At 35.3% G+C, this 20,193-nt stretch overlaps 1 protein-coding gene across 6 annotated transcripts in view; it reads right to left on the minus strand.

Annotated features, from left to right (window-relative positions):
- Nucleotides 1-242: 242 nt before the first annotated feature.
- The window catches only part of LOC140464026 (monocarboxylate transporter 7-like), a 32,564-nt gene continuing 12,613 nt past the window's right edge, over nt 243-20,193 (minus strand). The window contains exons 2-7 of one of the 6 annotated variants that reach the window (XM_072558642.1): nt 18,420-18,695; nt 16,687-16,815; nt 9,528-9,671; nt 7,731-7,859; nt 5,183-5,989; nt 243-3,673 (exon numbers count right to left, since the gene is read on the minus strand). In XM_072558642.1, the coding sequence (XP_072414743.1) occupies nt 3,411-3,673; nt 5,183-5,989; nt 7,731-7,859; nt 9,528-9,671; nt 16,687-16,720 (1,377 nt within the window). In that variant the 5' untranslated portion in view covers nt 16,721-16,815; nt 18,420-18,695 and the 3' untranslated portion in view covers nt 243-3,410. Of the gene's footprint in view, nt 3,674-5,182; nt 5,990-7,730; nt 7,860-9,527; nt 9,672-16,686; nt 18,696-20,193 lie in introns of all 6 variants that reach the window. The other 5 variants (XR_011954843.1, XM_072558640.1, XM_072558643.1 and 2 more) reach the window with 5 other exon arrangements.

A 20,193-nucleotide genomic window follows, 5' to 3' on the forward strand; every position in this document is an offset into this window, starting at 1 on the left:
ATAAATGTAAGCTTTTAAAATGTTCTATTTAAATTCTTGTTTCCTTGCCTTCAGCACCACCTCAGAATGAATCCATTTTATCCTTTGCTGTTATACCTCCTAACTTGTCCACATATACTCATTGTTCACTTCTCTTGAATGAAATGCGTTGGGATGTTTTTCTCCATTCAATGTGCAGTTGTTCTTTAACAAATTCATTAAACCATCGAACTCTTGAAATTTGAAAAATAATAAATCATAAGTTTTTTTAAAAAATAACTTTTAATGAAAATTACAGATATGCAGCAATCTTAAAACATTTAAACTACTTTTAAGTTATTGGGGCTGAACAAATTGAATGTTAGAGAGCATAAGTTACAGTGACCAAAGTTTTGGCAACATTTTGTTTGAACCTAATTTGCTGGTATCTCTTAAACTAGATTGCCTCAATTTGTCATGATTTTAAAAATGTTAGTTGCAGTTTTGTTCAGATGTTCCTTTAGATAACCTAGTTACATCCTTCAGATTGCTAGTTACCAGTATTTGTTTAATCCTAATAACTTGCATCACAAATCATTCAAGCTTAACATTATATCACCTGAATACTTTTGATACGCTACATGAAATATCTTGTACAGTAAATATACAGTTCAGATTATAAACACGCAGTATCAAAATTGGAGTGCAAGAGGTATCAGAACAATTAAGACTATGCCATACATTCTGATTTTTCTTTCTCGAGTGATGAACCTTTCAATATTTAAACAGAGTTCTGCAATCACTAATTTGGCAGTGATTGCCAATTTTTGGGAATTTAAACAGGTCTTTGATTTTGACATGTAATTTTTTTCTTTTCTGCCAGTAAAATAGGAAAGCCTTTGTCATAAATTTTTCAACCAGTGCAGATGTCATTGATGGAATAAACGAATTAAGATTTAATCATTCAAATTTGTTTAATTGAATCTAAGATAAAGATATTCTGAATCCATTATTTTACCCAGTATATAGCTAGAACTTTATTAAAATTACATAATTTTTCTTGTTATTGATGTAAGAACCTTTGAGCGATTTCTTGTCTCAGCTAGTGTGTCATCATTTACAGGGAACATTTTGATGTATTCTGGAACATACTTTACCCCAGTGGTCTTGAGTTTCATGTCTAGAACAGTTCTTAGGGAAAGTTCAAAATCAAAGCCCCATTACTTTTGTGGACCAGTCTCTGGGTGCATGGGGCAAGCCCAATAAAGAAATCACATTATGACCAGGTAAAAAGGGAGTCCCTAGAATGAGGTCTTCATGCCAGAATAAAAATCAGTGATTACGTTTTTGTTTTCAACCCCATTTTGTAATCTTAACACGTTTTCTGCATAATTCTTATTTTGCAGTTTAGTTATTTGGAAAGTGTTCACATCAAAGAGTTTAACTGTGCATTTAGTATTAAAGATGAAAAAGACAGTTGTCCATTGTAGTTATTGATGCTTCCTAATCGAACATGTTATACACTATCTGTATCTTTTGTGGTCCCCATAAAATTCACTTTAGTGGTCCCCATAATGTTTCCTATTACTGCAAGTAATGTCACCCTGTCCTGGCTGGATAGTCAAGATCCCCCTGCAACTGTGTAAATGGGATTTGCTTAATATCATTAGCGTGTATACATATTTGCAGCTGCACAGAGTTAGTCATCTTAGAGAAGGACATTTGTAAAGAGGATCTTAATCTTTTGGTTTACCAATATTCAAATTACATCTGTAGAATTTTGCCTGATTCCTTTTCCACATTTGCTTATACTGCCATGACCTCAATATTATAGCACACAGATGTGAGCCAGAATTCTTCCAACTAGTGCCAAATATTTAAAGCACTCCCACTAATCTTAGATGAGGGAAAATATGACTTAGTGATTGTTTAGCACTGATGTGAACCACTCATTTATGATTTGACTGAATAACCTAAATCAGAAATTGTTTTAAAAAAAGGTTATAGTAATTCAAATTTAAGTCATTGGCTTTTTTGTCTACACACACAGACACAGGGTACTATGTATGATGAATGGCAAGAAAAGACAGAATTTGCATTATTTTGCTTTTAGGTTGCAGTTCGTTCTTAATACCACAAAGATATCAAATCTACTGCATTTTGAATCCTAACACTATATACGTGATGATTAAGTGAATATGAGGGAGCCTCTTATTCTCTGCATAAGTATTTCCAGTGTAGGTACAATTTTGTTCACCATGTACTCATTTTCTGAAATATCAAAAATGTGCAATCATTAGCACTGTAAACAGTAACTTACTGACAATAACATAGGCCCTATATGTAATGCAGCAAAGGATAACAAAACTTTTTTTTGGGTGGGGATGGAAGGAAGGTGAAGAGCTTGCAGAATTAAATATTTAAGGTTTTAAATGTATTTTAAAGTACTAAGAGAAGCACATGGAATTGATAATCAACAAAAGTAAAGTTGGATTGGTCAGAGAAAGTTTGTGAACCATAAGTTTTTACATGTCAAGGACTCTTCTTGTATCCAATCCAGGAGTGAATAAGGAGTGATCAAAGAGTGTCCTAGATATGGTTACAATATTCAAGTTTTTGATGTAATACTGGCTTTAAAAAAATTAGGAGCCAAAAGAGTTGTTTAGAGTGTAGAAGAAACTATTTGAAGAATGAGAAGTCTACAACTAGCATTTTACTTCTGTGTAGTAATTTTAAATCTCTTTAAAACTCAGAAACTTGCATGTGTTTTGCATACTATAGGATGGTAAAATTGAACTTTACCCCATCTGCATATTAGCTCCATAATGGCTTTCAAGTTTTCATCACCATGCATCCCATAGGTGATAAATTAATTGTCCACAATTTGCAGTTTTTTTCCATTAACGATTACCCCGGTAGACTGAGTTGTGCATTTCCTCCGTCTTCTCTCCGACATATCCCCCCACCCCAAAGGTGAAATGAAATGCTCCATTTTAAAATATTTCATTTTGGTCCATCTTGTAGTCTGAGTAAAGAAAGAAATAGTTGATAGACTCAAAAGAAAAATTTTTTTGGAACACAACATTTGATCAGTGGCTTGGACAATTAGGCCAGCATGTCAAATATTTTTGATCATCATCCTATATAAAGCAAGAATATCAAGGCATATAATTAATTTACCTTGAGAAGAAAACATAAATGTATTCCTGCTTTCAGTTTTTTCATTTTCTGGGCACCTTTAGTTCAGTTCAGCTGTAGCTATATATTTCATTAAATAGTAAATGTGAAATATTTGCTTCTTGCAGTATTCCTTGACAAAGTGAATAGGCAATTTTGTCATTGAGAATAGGGAAAGTTGGAGATGAAATATGTGGCCAAGTAGAGGAAACTGACAGGATAAATCAGGATACCTTTGAAAGACAAGGTACACTCGGTGGTGTGTGACTGTTCATTCAGGCAATGTTTTGAAGGTCATCCTGTAAGCTTTCTGGTTTCTTCAGGTCTGTATCTAGGAAGTCTTCGGGCACATCTACTGCACTTCTGAGAGTTTCCTGTGTTGTCTGCTGCTGATTGACCTCTACAGGTTGTTTTCTCAGACAGAACCCTTTTTTAGATGGCCGAACTAATGCTAGAAAAAAAGCACCTAAACTCAAGCCAATTCCACAAAAGAAGAACGCAGATCCATAATTCTGGCCTGTAACATCAACAAGCCAACCTGAAAGCAAAAGAAAAAGTCAACTTAACCTTTTACACTTAGTACTTTTTCAGTAGTATTGAGATGATTTAAAAATTGGTAACCTAAACATTGTCACATTAAATTCAATTTACATAAAATGGAGCAGAAAAATTAGTATATAAATGAAACAGTGATCAGCTTAAGCATTCATGGACTTACTGCAAAATGAGTGCACTGGAGATAGAAGCACATGAAGTTTTTAGATACAACTTTTCAATTTGCTAATACGATCAGTCATGTCTTTCATAGAATTCAGAAGCTCCTCAGAGCATCAGTGAAAAGAAACCTTTGGGTTCTAATAGTTATTGGATGTAAGTTGGAAATTAAAGCCTCTTCCCAGGAAAACTGCCTAATTGGCATTCAAAGGCTTTCTTTAAAGAACCAGTAGGATAGTTACCATTCAACAGCATAACAGACCATTTCTCAGTTCTGAGGAAGGGTCAGTCAACCCAAAACATTAATCCTGATTGCTGTCCACAGATGCTGTCAGACCTGCTGAGCTTTTCTAGCAATTTCTATTTTTGTTTCTGAACATTTCTTACGCAGTTCATTGCATTGCCTGGAAAGTTTTTAGGCTTTGATTTGTAATAACTGCATATATTTGTAATTGGAGTAAAGGTTTTACAAAGCTTGTATGAATTTGGTTCTGATAGATTATTGACTGCGCTCCACTAAACAGTTCGCAGAATGTTTATTGTCATATTCCATATCAGGTATTTTTACATTTCCATTATTCAGATGATTTTCATTAATTATCCAACTGAGGAAGTGAAACAAGGAAGTGCCATTATCAAGAATTTTTACAAGTAACATTGAGTTATGTGGTGGGGGTGAAAAACACTGGAGTATCTCAAGTATAGTGGCAGAGAAGGTGTGTAGATTAGTAGACCAAAGAAACCAATAGCAATAGTCTACAGGATGCAGTATGGGAATAAAGATGAGAGCAAAAAGAAGTGTGGTGATGCTATTGATGGAGATGCCAAGAGGAAGAACAGGTATGCCTAAGACCAGTTGTAAGGTGTGATGACAAGAAACAACAGGACTGGAAGAGGAAAAGGTATTCAACAGGAGGAGATAAAAAGGGAGATCAATGAGTGCTGTGGTGATCTCACACAAAAAGTGGGTGAAACAGGAAAAAAAAATCTCTAATGATACTTCAAATCTTTTTAAAATAAGATGTATAACATTAATTTGATGATAACCTGTAAACTTAGTCACTTAAAGTGTTCTTATTTTGATATTTTTATGGCAGCTTTTTTTTTGCATAGCATATGTTCTAAATTTAAATATTCTGGTGTTTTGGAGCAATTATTTAAGGGGAAGTGCACAGCTTCTTCCTGAAGATATACTATTACAGAGAAATACCTGAGATTCTAGATAGTTACTTTTAAATTTGACTAGTCTGTCATTTCACTTTCAATGCAGTTTATATCCTGGAGTTATGGAAATTTGGGCATGATTCAATAGTGATGAAAACAAAAACAATACCTCCAATAGGTGGGCCAGCAAGTCCTGAAAAGCTCTGAATAAAGATGTAGATTCCAATAGCAGATGGCATCTTCTCAACTCCCACAACATCATCTTCTGCCAACATTGGGATGTGAGTACTAGCCACAGTGCCAAACATGAATCCATACAGCATGCTGCATGTAACAAGGCTCCATAAGCATTTCGCAAAAGGAAAGCACAGCAATGTAATACTCAGTAGGCTTACACAAATCAGTTGAATGTAAATCTTACGTATGGGCTGCTTATTTAGGACACAGCCAACTGAGAACCTACCAAACACCTCTGTAACTGCCATTGCAGACAACATATATGCTGCCCAGTCATCAATACCTAAGCTAATGCTAAGGGGAATCACATAGAGGTGAGGTGCAAAGAATCCCAAACTGGCAAATAGACCAAAAAGTGCGTAAAATATGAAGCTTTTGTTTTTTAGAATTAAAAAGTCAAGCAACTTTGGCTGATTCTCTGATTTTAGCTTCCTATCTGGAAGCATTTGAAGATTTTCTTTGAGAGTTTCATTTGTTGTACACTTTTTACTATGTTCCAAGTTATCACATGAGGTAGATAAAGATTCCACTCCCGAGTCCACAGAATCTATAGACATGCATGTTTCTTCATTCTCCAGCATATACTTGGTCTCCATGGCCACATTCATTTTTTTTTTCTCAATTTTCCTGATAACAATTGGCCGAAGTAGTGCTCCACATACAACAATATTTAGCTGCAGTGCACCTATGATGAGGAGACAATTTTTCCACCCAAGATGGTTCTTCAGTAATGTAAAAGCTAAAGAGAGGGAAAAAATACTTCATTATTTAACTACCTTCTCGATCAAAACGAAGAACCATTCAGTAATATCATGATTAATCTTTACCTTAACATTACTTATGCATGTTGTTTTCATATCCCCAAGTATCCTCACATTAAGAGTTTGTCTTTCTTAGTTTTGAACTTTCAATTGTCTTAGGCTCAAAAAGTTTTTTGGAGAGCATTCCAGATTTCTGATAGAAAAATGTATTTAAATTAGAGCCTTTAACATTCCTACACCATGATATTTTACTGTATTGGGAGACAACACTTGATACCAAGCCACTTATGGATATTTTAGAATGTGTGAACAAAGATTTATTCAGAGGTAATTTTGAAGAAGCATTTTATAAGAGAAGATAAAGGGATTTCTGCAGAGAATTATATCCTGAGTGCACAAGCACCATTGGAACAGTTTGTGAAGCGCTTTAGGGCTGTTGGAGGTCTCAAAGTTATGGTGGTCTAAAGTCCTGAAAAGGTTCCAAGTTCAAAGATTTGGGTTTTGAAGCAATACTGGGTGGGAAAGTGACAGAGGAAATATATGAATGGGAATTGGACAGTAGGGAAATTGACAACAAAGTTTTGGCTAAGCTGACGTTTACAGCTGAAGTGCTGATGACTACAAGCACTTTGTTATAAATCATAGCTGGAGATAACAAACATAGAAGAACAGTTCAACAGCAGATGAGTTTTGTGAAGAAGTGCATCCTGATCTTCGTCTTTAAAGAGCCTGGCTCTAATTTTAAGGTTTTGCATCATGTTTGTGAACTGTCCATCCACCCAATCAAATCCTTCAATTTTAAAATTTAAAATAATCTCTTTATCTTCTGTACAAGACAATGCAAGCTTAGTCTACATCATGTTGAAATTTATTCCTTTTTATGTACATTCATCATTTGGCAAATCTGCACTGTAATTCTTTCAAATGCCAATGTATCCCTGCTGAATTGCTTTACGTGAAGTCTAACTAGACTTCCATCCAATAAGTTAAAGTATGAACGTTTCAATAAACTTTAATTTCTTATGTTCGTCCTGAAATTTTTAATGATTCCCGTAGGTTCCTATATTTTGGTATTTTTTGGGACATTTAACAAGTACTCTAATTTGTTTTTTTTTAAGGTCTGAATAAATAACTTCTTACTTCTTCAGTGAACCCATCCAATACAAATGTATTCACTATGTTTAAATAGTTTGTATCTGTCACATTGTTCATATTTCCTAAAAGATCTATAAATTCCTGATCTTTGTCCCACCCTTCTTGAACCCAGAGGGAAATTCCTAAATTGTATGTTTTAAAAGATCAAGTCTAAATCACTTGCTTTCATGCAGCCTTTACTGATATTTCAAGTGGGGGAATTTGTTACTATTATTATTTAGCATTTGGTATTAACTCTTGTTTAGCGTCACTGAAGAGCAATAGGTATCAGCAGATAATTCAGTTCCAGGCGAATATAAATCTAACCCAGTTGTGAATCCATACAAAAAGGTTTGAAATGTAGGTTGATATGTTACTTGTCAGTATGTGTAAGTATTGGTGGTAGGACCAGTAGTAATGAATCTGGCTCTGATTTACATATGAGTCGTCTTAATCTTTGCAAGTCATCCAAATCAAGTAAAGAACAATAAATCTTTGCACAAAGTTGCATTGTGCTCATTAGCCAACAATTCTGTGAATAATTTGCCTCAATTTAAGAATTATAATGTTAGTTCAGACACTTACCGGGTGCAAAAGTGAAGATAGCAAAACATTCTCCTGTGGATGCTACAGCCATAACAAGAGAACGATATTTATCGAAGTACTGGGAGAGGATTGTGACTGTAGGAAGGAAACTGAGGCAGAAACCTACTCCTGTTTTAGAAAAGAAATAAACTAATCAATGAACTAGCAATGTCAGAATTTAACATGTGCAATTAACTTACTTTTGTAAAGTACATATTTAGTAGGTCTGAGATATGCAGCAAATTTTTTTATTATTCAGCACCTACAGGACCAGGAGTGTGCGGATTGACAAAATATCCAGAGAATCAAGAGGTCCACCTTATCAATATAAAAACACACACTAAGTAATAGAAATGTAATCAGAGGGTGTCAGTTTGTAAGTTTGCTCACTGAACTGGTAAGTTTGTTCTCAGACATTTTGTCCTCAGACATTTTGTCCCCATGCTAAGTCATGTCATCTGTGAGCCTTTGTTGAAGTGCTGGTATTCTATCTCGCTTTCTATTTGTGTGTCTTGGTCTGTTAAGGCGATATGGGGTTAGGATCAAGGGTATACACATCAGTGTTATACATTATTACAGCCATTTGATTGAACAAGTATATTTACATTGAGGTAAATAAATTTTTAAAGCTACAATAAGAATACATGAATGTCATATTTGAAGTACATAATTTTCACTGGTTTATCAAAATTGCTGTTCATAGGGTGCTGGTTAAAACAAAGTTTGCTGTTCTCCATTCTGAAGTTTTTAAAACAATTATTACTGGCTGCTAACACTTAAAGAGCAATCTGAAGACCCAGTCTTTAACCAACAGAAATATGTCATAATATTTCAGATGGTTTGAGAATTAAACAGACACCGTTAATTTTACAATGTGGTTCATGTTATACACCCTCTTACTTCCCTGAAGAATGTTATGATCATACTTCTGTTGAGACCACCTGAAAGTATGTCACTCTCTACCAGAATTCACTTTAATTCTTTTCATAGTGTTCCAGGTACTAAAAGTAAGATTTAATACGGTCTACTTTGGATGCCTCACTCCCTTGTTCTAGTTAGTTTCTCAATTCAAATTTAAATTAAGCCTCATATACATTTCATCAAGTTTTTTGGCTAAGAAAGTGACATGCATTTTTGCAAGGACCTCTTTGAGGCATTGAGTACAAGGCTCAGGAAGTGATGTTGCAGCTTTATAAAATTCAATTCCAGTATGTGTTCAATTCCAATCATCACACTACAGGAAGGTTGTGAAGGGTTTGGAGAAGGTGCAGAAGAGGTTTACCTGGATGCTGCCTGGATTAAAGGGTATGAGATATAAGGATAGGCTGAACTATTTGTGCTATCCTCACTCCCACCCACTGCATAGCCAAAATCAAGAATTTTGGGAAAGGGACAGAGACGAAATAATAGGTAGGAGAAACATATTGCATGAAGATGAGCAAGTGCTCTCTTGATAGAGTAGACGTTTTTTGGCTCCTACCAGCTGGCTTCAGGTTGGGATTGGCAGTTGTAAGTTAGCAACCAATCTTCTTGATCAATAAAGGATGTATTTATGTAGGAAACATAAAGTAAACCTAAAATGTGAAAGTAAAACTGAAGAAACCAAAGTTAAATCCATATGTATTATAGTTTTGATTTAGGTAGAATTTTCAATATCTTTCTAGATGAAAAAGACTGGTGACATTACAGTCAATTTAGATACAATAATAACAGAAAATTATTAAATTTGAATATAAAGTGCTGCAAGGCTTTGTCTGCTGCAGCCTTCTGTCAAATCCATACAATTATTTCAGTTACCTGAGACTACTCCAATGGCAATGTACATTTCTACAATTGATCGTGCAAACGATGCTGCCATCATTCCCATACTAACGAGCAGTCCACCCAGCATTACTACTGGGCGGCAACCAAAGTGGTTACTTAGTATTGTGGAAAGTGGTGCTGTAAAGGAAAATAAAACAACATAAGCACAAATATATTTAGTACTGCTTAACTGCAGTTTGGATAATTAATTAATAGTCCAAACTCCCAATGTTTCCATTATTATATAAAATATAAATGTGGCTTTAGTCTAGATGTCTGTTTGAATAAATTGATCAAAGTGCTGACGTATACGTTAAATGTTCATATCAAGTTATTTGTATGGACCCTTCCTGTACTTTGGTATTCTTTGTGACAGCAATTTTGTTTGCTATTGTAATACAAGCACCTTTCCTGCACAATACTTTTGCAAGTACTCTGCTGCAAGAAAGAAAGACCTAAGCAAAAATGAAAAGTACAAGCCATTAGAAAGGGAAAAAGCCACAGGAATAAAATGCAAGAGAATTCAACAGCTCACAGTCACAAATTTCGAAGATTCAAAAGGAACAGAATGAGTAAGAAATGAAAGTGGGTATTAGAGAAAATCTAGATGTCATACAGAAAGAAAAAGAGGAGACATAATGGAGAAGTGCACTCCATGGAAGTGTTGTCACTAGGATTTCAATACAGTACAATTGTAGTTTGTTCTACTGAGTGGAAGAGAAAAGAACCAGTAAGACAAAGAGATTACATCTTTTGTATTACCAATTTGGGTTATATTTGGAATTAGCACAGTAATTTGAGCTGAATTATGAGTATTACATGAGAAGTGTACTTGTATAATAAAAGCAAGTTGCTTTAAGTACAATTAGTGCAATCATTTAAGTCCATAAATAGGCCTAGTGGTAACACACTAGTAGTGCTTGGCAAAGGTCAATAAATGGTCCAATTGGCAGAAGATATTGAGGCAATAATTATGTAAAAACAATAGTACATGACAAAAGATGATGTCTGCAGTGGAAAAGGATGGAGACAGATAAAGTCGCAGATACATAGACAATGATAATATTTCAAGAAGAGTAGAAAAATTATTATTCCATATAGCTGGATTATTTTACTTAGCAATCCCTGTTGCAGTTTATACAAAATTATACAAACTGCAAGTCTAGCAATTTTTTTTAAAGGCAAGAGAACACCACTGATTTTTACTAGAAGAGTTACAGTTTTAAATTTTTGAAAGAAATATGCCCATGTCAATTTGCAGTTGCAGTGCAAGAATGGGTGCTTTTCTTGGGTAATAAGATTAGAAAAAACAATGCCACATCTTGTGACAAAAACAGACTGACTGACACTGATCTGCATCTCCATCCTAATATCAACTGTGACTTCAAAGCATCTTGATGTATTACCACAAAATTTATAACTATGTATAAAAAAGGACCTTCCTATAAAAAAGTAATTATATAAAACATTCGGGACATATTTAGTATAGACATAAAACAGTTTAATTGCTGAATTGCCTGTATTCAATAAAAGCTTTTGGTTAATATTCCCTAAACCACCATTCAGACCCATTTCAAGAAAGCTGTGTTCATGGTCAGCCTTGGTGACTGACTTGTAGGCATATCTGTGGAACAGAACTTGTTGCATTCACTGAACCCATGTCACTTCCAGTAAACTGGCACAGCTGTAACAATGATAGCATTTTAAAATTGATAATTTTGATTACTAAAAGGTTTTCCAATAAAATTAAAACTGGGACTTAGGAGTCCTTGAATCATTTATATATTTTACATGACAATGTTATAAGAGTAACATGTGCAATAATGAAGTGGTGAAATGCAGGTTCTGTTCACCCACTTGGCTGTTGTTGATTTCATGCCATTTTGCTAAGTGGCCAAGAGCTTCCCCACATGGGTGGAATACACAATGAAATACCATGCTGTTACTGGTGAAGATAAAGGCTTGTAATTTTGCTCAGTTCAGTGCTGTTTGTGGTTGTACAACAAAGCAATTTTCTTTTATTAGTAGACCATACTACCAAATTTGTTCTATTTTTGCTTCATATGTTTAAGTGACATTTTTTCCAAATGTACACCAAACAGTACAGCTGTAAGGATCCAACATGTAATCAGTTAGGTGAGTCTCAAATTATTTGCCAGTTCCTGTAACATAAAACACTCGATGACAGATTTGGCAATCTCAAAATTAAGTTTATATTGTTGAAGCAAAAGTGATCCTTCAAGCCTGGAGTGAAAATAAGTTATGAGTCAAAAAAGATTTCTAGGCTATCTCTTGGCCTGCAAGTGTCAATTCTTGGACATTTAGGCATGCCTGCTTTTGCGAGCAAGACACTCACAGAGGGGTTACACTGTGACTAAATGGCCAACCCCATTATGCAGTGAAAACCAATCATAAAATTAAAGATTAGGCTATTTCCAGCAGTATCTCCAAGATGGACATTGCAGCAACAATTGACTGTGGTCAGAACTTCCTTCAACTTTGTTGACTGTGGCCGTAACAGGTGGTCTGTTAAGGACACTGACTACATCAAACCAGCTATGCAGTTGTGGTTTCAAGTATGCAAACCCTTTACTTATGTGGCTAAATTCTGGTTTTCAAGTGTATGTAGCCTTTCTCAATGACTGGCATTGCTTACCTTACTGCTTCCTCAAGTAAGATTTTTTTTAAAAAAAGTAATACTTGAGAAAATGCCCCAAATTGTGTAAAATCTTGATATATAGACTTCCCCTGTGTAATGAATTTACACATTGCTGCACTGTGCACTGAGCTACATAGATGTTTGATAAATAACCATTAAGGTGAAAGTTTAAATATTTACAGTTACTAATTAACCTAAAAATATTAAATTTTCACATACTGCACATCATTTTTTTTCTGTTACAAATTACTAATAAGGAATTTCTTTCCTGGTCTAAATTTGAAAATGCACCCTCTCTAGCAATGTCAAGTTTCACCCAAATGTTCTAAGAATTGCCCACTGTTGTAAATAAGTCCAAAGAAAGCACTATATATTTCTTGCTCCAGTACTATTTAAATATTTCCAGCTGACATGCACTTTAGATCCAGCATGTTCAACAAGCTACAGTTTTTAAATATGACTTATTCTGATGGTTATTAAAGTATGCATTTAAAGAAACAAAAAAAAAGTTCTCAATGAGAATAAGTACTTTTAAAATGGTCAAAATACCAATCAATCTCCAGAAAATGGCTATATTCCACTATGCCTGAAAATGGAGCTAAAATTTGAGGAGGATTGCTGAGTCAGTATAATTGCAGAAAGATCACATACAAAGGGATTTATTTTAGTATACTTGATGCAAGGTTTGTGAAGGTTTGTAGCTCAGGTTGAGGTTTAGGGTGTAGGTTTGCTCGCTGAGCTGTAGGTTTGATATCCAGACTTTTCATTACCTGGCTAGGTAACATCATCAGTGGCGACCTCCAAGTGAAGCAAAGCTGTTGTCTCCTGCTTTCTATTAATATCTTTCTCCTGGATATCGCTGCTGATGATGTTACCTAGCCAGGTAATGAAACATCTGGATATCAAACCTACAGCTCAGCAAGCAAACCAACACCCTAGTATACTTGATTTGTGACGTGTGTGTGTATGTGTATCTGGGCACAAATACAGAACAAAGTCCAACTAACTAAGTCCACTTTTATCTCTTAAATCTCTTTCTAAATTAAATCCAATCCAGCTAAGCTTTTGCAGTTTCTTCAAAGTAAAACCAAGAGCTGTGGATACTGGAAATCTTAAACAAAAATAATATTTTGGAGAAACGCAGTGAGTCTGGCAGCATCTGTGGAGAGAAAAGTGGAGTTACTGTTTCAGTCCAGTGACCCTTCCTCAGAATTAGTTCTGGGAGAAAGTGAGGACTGCAGATGCTGGAGATCAGAGCTGAAAAATGTGTTGCTGGAAAAGCGCAGCAGGTCAGGCAGCATCCAAGGAGCAGGAGGATCGACGTTTCGGGCATAAGCTGACCTGCTGCGCTTTTCCAGCAACACATTTTTCAGAATTAGTTCTGTCAGACATACTGAGTTTTTCCAACAATTTGTAATTTTGTTTGCAGTTTTCTTTTGTTTGATGTTCCCCATTCTTCGGTTAATACCACAAAGAAAATTCTTTGCTCTGATTGTTTCCTTATCTCCCTTCTAGATTGCTGCTTGTTTTGCTATTTAAATGCAGGCAAATCATTTCAAAATAGGTATTATATGACAAGACAATAAATTTCTTAAATTATTTTTGTATGCTCTGATCCAGGTATGTCTCACCCTTTAACACTGCTTCACCTCAAAACCTGCAATATTCCCTCAATATCACAAGCAATCAATTTAACATTAGTTCAATGTTATCAAATACATTTTGAACCATACTAATAATCTCACTTGGTTTTATTAGAAAGGATGACTAATTTGTTACTTACTCACTCCTTTAATCATGGTTTAGGAGAGTGAAGTATACAAGTTGATTGGGTTAACATTGAAATCCTTGAAGTGTTTTTGCAACAGTCTGGGCATCTATCAACTAATATTCAAATCACAAAATGTAGTAGCAATTTCTGTACACTGCCTCTAGTATTTTTTAAAAAAAATCAGAATTGTACACATATCCCAAAGCATTTTTGGACAACTCCCTATTTGAACTGAACTATTTTGGCAATGTGATGCAACATTCTTTTGGCTTTGGTTCTAAACTATTCTATTGGTGTGATTAGTTAGGCATGCTGGACATTTAGTTTAAGAAAACTCCTGGGATCTTCCTAGATTCATCCTTTCTTCTATTGCCCTTTCTCAAATGTACACAGTGAGTAAGATCTTTTGTTCCTGTCAATGGTGATGTTCAGACTCAGCTCTTCAAATTTCTGGGAAGGTCTATTGCATGGCATATGGATTTAGATCAAGCAGTAGCAAGGTTTTGAAATAATTCTAAATGTTAGCTCTTTAAACTTTCATTGCCTGAAGGAGAGCCTGTGAGCACGTAAACTTTAAAGCAGGCCCCCACTGCAACCCTCCCCCCTCCACCAAATGGCGTGAAGATAAGATAGTAAGAGTGGAAATAATAAATATGGGTGAAAAGGCAACAGAAGCTAGTAATTATTAGGATACTGCTGGGCAGTGGACAATATCAGCTGGTTAGTAGTGGCAGATTAAAAGAGAAGGCAAGACGAGAGAATAAAGGACAACAGAAGTACAGATACCTTTTTGGAGAGGAAAGGCTTGTATTTTTTATTATTTATTTTTCAGCAGCAGATGGTAAGTATCCAGTGCTGCTAATGTTGTCAATTGCTGTGACATTTTTGGATGTACTTTAGTTTGTGAACCATAATAGCAATTTATGTTTCCTCTAATTTTTATGAATTACGAATGCTCATAAACAAAATCCAAGAATGTGTGTGAATCACAACTACTACTAATTCTAACTCATGGTCTGAAAAAGCTTACTTACTAAATTCCAGTATTGAAAAAATTACATTAGAGCAGGTTAGTATCCTGCTTCCTTTATTATAACTCTCTAAGTAGAAATGGCAGTCAAGGATTCTCAAAAGCAGAATTTAATCACATATCTGGCTGACAAATTGATAATGTTAAGGAATAAACTAGGAAAGCCCATTGTATGTTGTGAATTGTGCTAGAAATATAACCATCTCTAGATGGTCAAATATGAAGTAAAATTTAGTGGAATGAAAAGGGAGATATGTAGAGTAATAAGGCTAATGCATTCAAACTCTGTCTGTAAAACACTGTCTTCTAGTGTGCAGTGTTCTCTGGAAGATAAGATCATTCCTAATTTATTTTGATGGTAGGTACAACCAACAAGGCAGAGGTTTCTTCATTAAATGCACGGGGGCCATGTCAGTTCAAGGAAATTGTGGATCTTCCACAGTATTAATTTGTCACCCAGTACAATTAGCACTGAAGACTTCTGGCGAAGAGTGGAGAGGACTAGAAAGAAATGAAGCTATTGTTACAGTAGCTGATGGTGATTGGTCCATACAGCTTGGTGGGGAATGGAAGAAAGGTGAAACAAGGTAAAGTCTATTTGGGACAAGGTAGGATGGTGGGGAAAGTGATGATCACAAACAGTGGCGAGATGATGATCACTAGTGAGCATGCACTTTTGTAACTGCCACATTCAGTAAATTTCTTTCTTAGTATTGGTGGATTCTGGGTTTGGATCATATTGGTACGAATACCTCAAGTGTTGGAGTGGGTACCTCAACAAAGCATTAGGCCCATTCTTTGCATGTTACAAAGCACCCAAATGCTGCTTCAGCTTGGGTAAAAAAAAATATTGTTTAACTACCCAATCCAGTGGATTTCATGCCCTCCATTTGGGATGCCTTGGGTACCTGTGCAGCACCTGAGAAACAATGTTTATTTAGGTTCAGCCATTGCCAGTTAGGATTGGGAGGGGAATGAATATGAGGCAGCTCCAGAAATCCAGTTTCCAAATACAAGTTTTGACATTTTCAAATAAACTTATTTGGAAAGCTTATATTCTTCATGAAGTGATGGAAGATGTAATCTTGGATTCAGCTGCAGAAAAAGCAGCAGTAGGACAGAGTAAGCAAAATTATTTTAATTTAGTTTTTTGTTGGTTGATCATCACTACTGTTCCAGATGGTCAACAAACATGTCTTTTTATATATTGACTGTGTAAAATGCACTTTGTGGAATATTAATTGTATGCCTAATTATACTTGGGGCTAAGGAATAAAACTGAAATGTTTATGCTGCCACAAAAGTAAAGTTTTCTCACTGGTACTAATTATCCAATTAGTTATTTAATTTATTGTGTCTAATATCTGTTTTGACGCAATACTGTATAAGGAGTACTGCTGATATCATAGTAGTCCTTTGGAGAGTGATTGATTGATTGTTGATGGTAGAACCTGAGTTTTTGTATAGTTCTGGAAGCAGTACAATGTAGGATTGTGTTTATAATTCCCACAGAACAACTTCACAAAGCAAGTGAGAGAAAGAAAGAAACAAACAAAGAAGAGAAGAGAGAGAGAGAGATCACAGGAGCATTTGAGAAAAAAAAAACAAAGATGGGTTCACAACAGGGCAGGAAGTAGTAACAAACACATTCACTCTCACACACACAGACACACCACTCCCCCGGTCCACTCACGCACAACTCCTAGCAGCCAGTTACAGAGCGGCATTGTTAGAGGTCTGGGAGCAGATTGCCTGTCCACCTTCTCTTCTATAGTAGAGTGAATGGCACAGTGGACCTAAAGAGGGGAAGGGATGAAAATAACTGAGGTGGAAGAAAATATGAGAGAAAAAAAATAAAACATTAGTTGATTTGTCATCAAGTTTTCGAGTACAGAATGTTATACACATTTGTTTTAAACCAATCTGCATAGGAGTGGACAGGTTACAACATATCAAATATGTGTAGCAACAGCTATGGACGTTGGCACATAGGTGGAGTTAAGATACACAGCCATGTTAGAGTATAATGTTGAAGCAGGAAGGAGCATATAAATGGCCTGCTCCTATTCCAATGATCTGACAATTGGGTGAGTGAGCACTTGGTTATGTTAAAACAAAATACATTAATGGGGGAGAAGCTTTGTGGCTTCATGCTCACCACCACACTCAACTCAGTGTGGACAATCAGAATTTAAAATTAAAATTGTGATGAAACAAAAGTTAACATTCATTCACATATAGCTTATTCAAAAATGCACAAAATTTTCCACTTGCAAAATTATAGGCATGTTCTTCATCATATAACATTTTGTTTTGTCACTACCCCTATCCAAAGGTTAAAGACTGCACTCCAAAAATGACATTTAAAAAAATGTTTACCCTAAAGTAATGAGAGAATTTTTTTAAAAATGCAGTGTTTAACCAGGTAGAGAGATTACATTTGCCCTGAACTCTACAATGAAATCTCAAGTAGAACAATAATTTACAGACATAGCATTTCTACAGCAAAGTAAAAAAAGACAGTAAATTTAAAAATTAAAACACAAATAGGTCTTGATACTTGTTGATTGATTTTGATTTTGTGAGATTATGCAGCACAAGTCCAACTATTCTGCCTACTTATCCCTTCTAATGTGAAAATCTTGTAGATCAATCACAATACTGGCACATCTTGTAATAGTAAGAAAACAATTAAAAAGCAGTTGTCTTTTATTTCTTTGCTCCTAAATCAAAGTATCTTTCTTAAAACTTATCTCCACTGACCTTGGAGAAGAGCACAAACTGCAGCATTTTACCATTTTAAAAATAGGCAATATCCAAACCTCTGAATGCCCTTAATTTGAATGATCAGCAATTTGATAGCTGCAGGGCTCCTTTCCAAGTAAGCCAAATTTGAAAACCAACTCAACTGATTTGCTAATTTTGGCTGATGCATTAAGGTGGCGATGAATTTAAGGTGGGAGGGTGGGGCGAGGGGAGTGGTTTGTGGAAGAGAGAAGAAAGGGAAACAGGTGCAGGGAGTGCCGTTTCAAGCATCACCAGATTTAGTTGGTTTCCTGACATGCCAGCCAGATTCACGACAGCAAAATTCGAGGTTCTTGAGCCTAAACCACTACCTCCAAAGTCCCCCAAGGATCTAAACAAATTACACTCAACTACATCTACAAACATCCATCAGTTCTGGTCAACATGATCCATTTTTAAAAAACAAACAGTTTCTTTCTCCTCTCACATTCCCAATGATTTGTAACAACTTTTTATAGAGGTACATTGAAAATCCTGCATAATAAAAGTTGTTCCAAACATTTGCAAACTCTACTCCCTCAATCACTGCACAATAGAAAACTGAATCATCTCCATGAAATACATTTGCATCCTGATTGCTGCACTGTCCACCGATTAATAAAATTAAGGATTAGAACTTACAATAATCCCAACCCTGACTTCCATTTTATGATTTCAGCTGTCAGAATTACTGCAATGAATTTTATACTGTTCTTGATTTTTCCTAGTTTGCATGTGGTTCATTAGGTACTGTACTGGTACACAGAAGTGCTGTTCAGTCTTCTCTTTGTCTGGTAGTGTTGACGTTTGTTAACGTTTCACTTTAAACGGGATTCAGCAGATTCTTTCGTGACCTAAATTCTTGAGCCGAAGTGGAGTAAGAGAATGTTTAGCAGGCACTAGCTGAAACCTGTTTTGCTGTGGGAAAAAGATTTAAAAAGAAAAGAAAAACACAAAAATCTTATGTTTATAAATAATCTTGGCAAAGTAATGTTTAATATTTTTAATATCATTGGACAGAACTTGATACTTTCAAATAACATTCAATTATGACACATTTTAGCTAAATTAACCACTGTAGCCAACTATTCTGGGAGATAACAAGCATCCCTAACCATGTAAACAGCTTTGGTAATATTTTCCTGTACCAGATAATTTCAAGCTGCATTTCCCCACAATCTTTTCCACTGGAATCAACAATGTATATCAAAATCTGGTAGATCTTATCTAGCTTTGACTGAAAACTCAGCCATTAAACTTTTTTTCTTTAATCTTTGGCAATATACTGCATAATAATTTGGGCAGTACAAAGGTGTGGGTTAAAAAGTACTGAGACATATTTTGTGGAGAAAGTAAGTTATGTAACATGGTTTTCAGCATCATATCTGCTTGGTATTACTATCTGACATTTAACTTGGAATAACTTGATGAGAGTCACAAGTTTTGTTTTGAGCAAGTTGAGAAATGTACAAATGTTAAAAACAAAAGAAGTCTCATAGCTCAAAAACTAGGTAATAAAATTGCATGTAAGAATGAGAAAGTATTTTTTCTTATTTAGTTACTTTGATTATTCCACTTACTAGTTCAGTGTTGTGAAAAATCACATGCAGGAAAATATAGTGAGATGCATCATTGCGGTATATATTTTTTTATTTCTCTATTATACCAAATGTAAGGGATGAAAATATAATTAAAGGGGCATTCAAAATTTAATCTACAGGACCATTTCCCTAGTTGTTGGCCAGTAGGACTTCAACTTACCAACTTACATTTTAAACAAATCTCTTAAAAGAAAAATAAAATTAAAACATAAATTTTACTAGTAAAGAGATGGTGGAGGAATGAGAAACTGAAATAGGTCACAAGAAATGAAAAAAGGTGGAGGAGAAAAGAAAGGAAACTGTTTTGGACACTGAAACTGGAGAGTTGTTTGTTTTGTTTTTGTGTTTGGGAATGTTTCAGATCAAAGGCGACTGGCCTTGGCTAGCACTGTAATTTTTCCATCAGGATTTTGAATTGCATTTTTGTAATTTTGTCTCCAGTGCTATGAACTCACCAATTTAATGAAATAAGGACTAACTGACAAACACATTGCTGCAAAACAACCCAGGTTAGACCAGTCTGCAGGAGACGATTATTGCCAGAGTTGTTTTCTCCATTTTATTGAGAAAGCATATGGCTTCAAACTTTTAAATTCAAACTTGTAACTTTGTTAATGGATCTTCAGGCCTTGCTGTTTGTTCCACGTATTTCACTGTATCAGAGTCCACAGCATCAAATAGGACACGGTCAATAAATCTGCAAAATCATTATTAACAACTTCAAATCTAAAAAGGTGAACCTGGTGGTTGTAGCAAAGACTAGCCAATATCAGATTAATGGACCAGACCAAAAATGTTCCTGTTACATACAAAAC

Source organism: Chiloscyllium punctatum, chromosome 39 (assembly GCF_047496795.1).
Source record: "Chiloscyllium punctatum isolate Juve2018m chromosome 39, sChiPun1.3, whole genome shotgun sequence".
Classification (NCBI taxonomy): domain Eukaryota; kingdom Metazoa; phylum Chordata; class Chondrichthyes; order Orectolobiformes; family Hemiscylliidae; genus Chiloscyllium; species Chiloscyllium punctatum.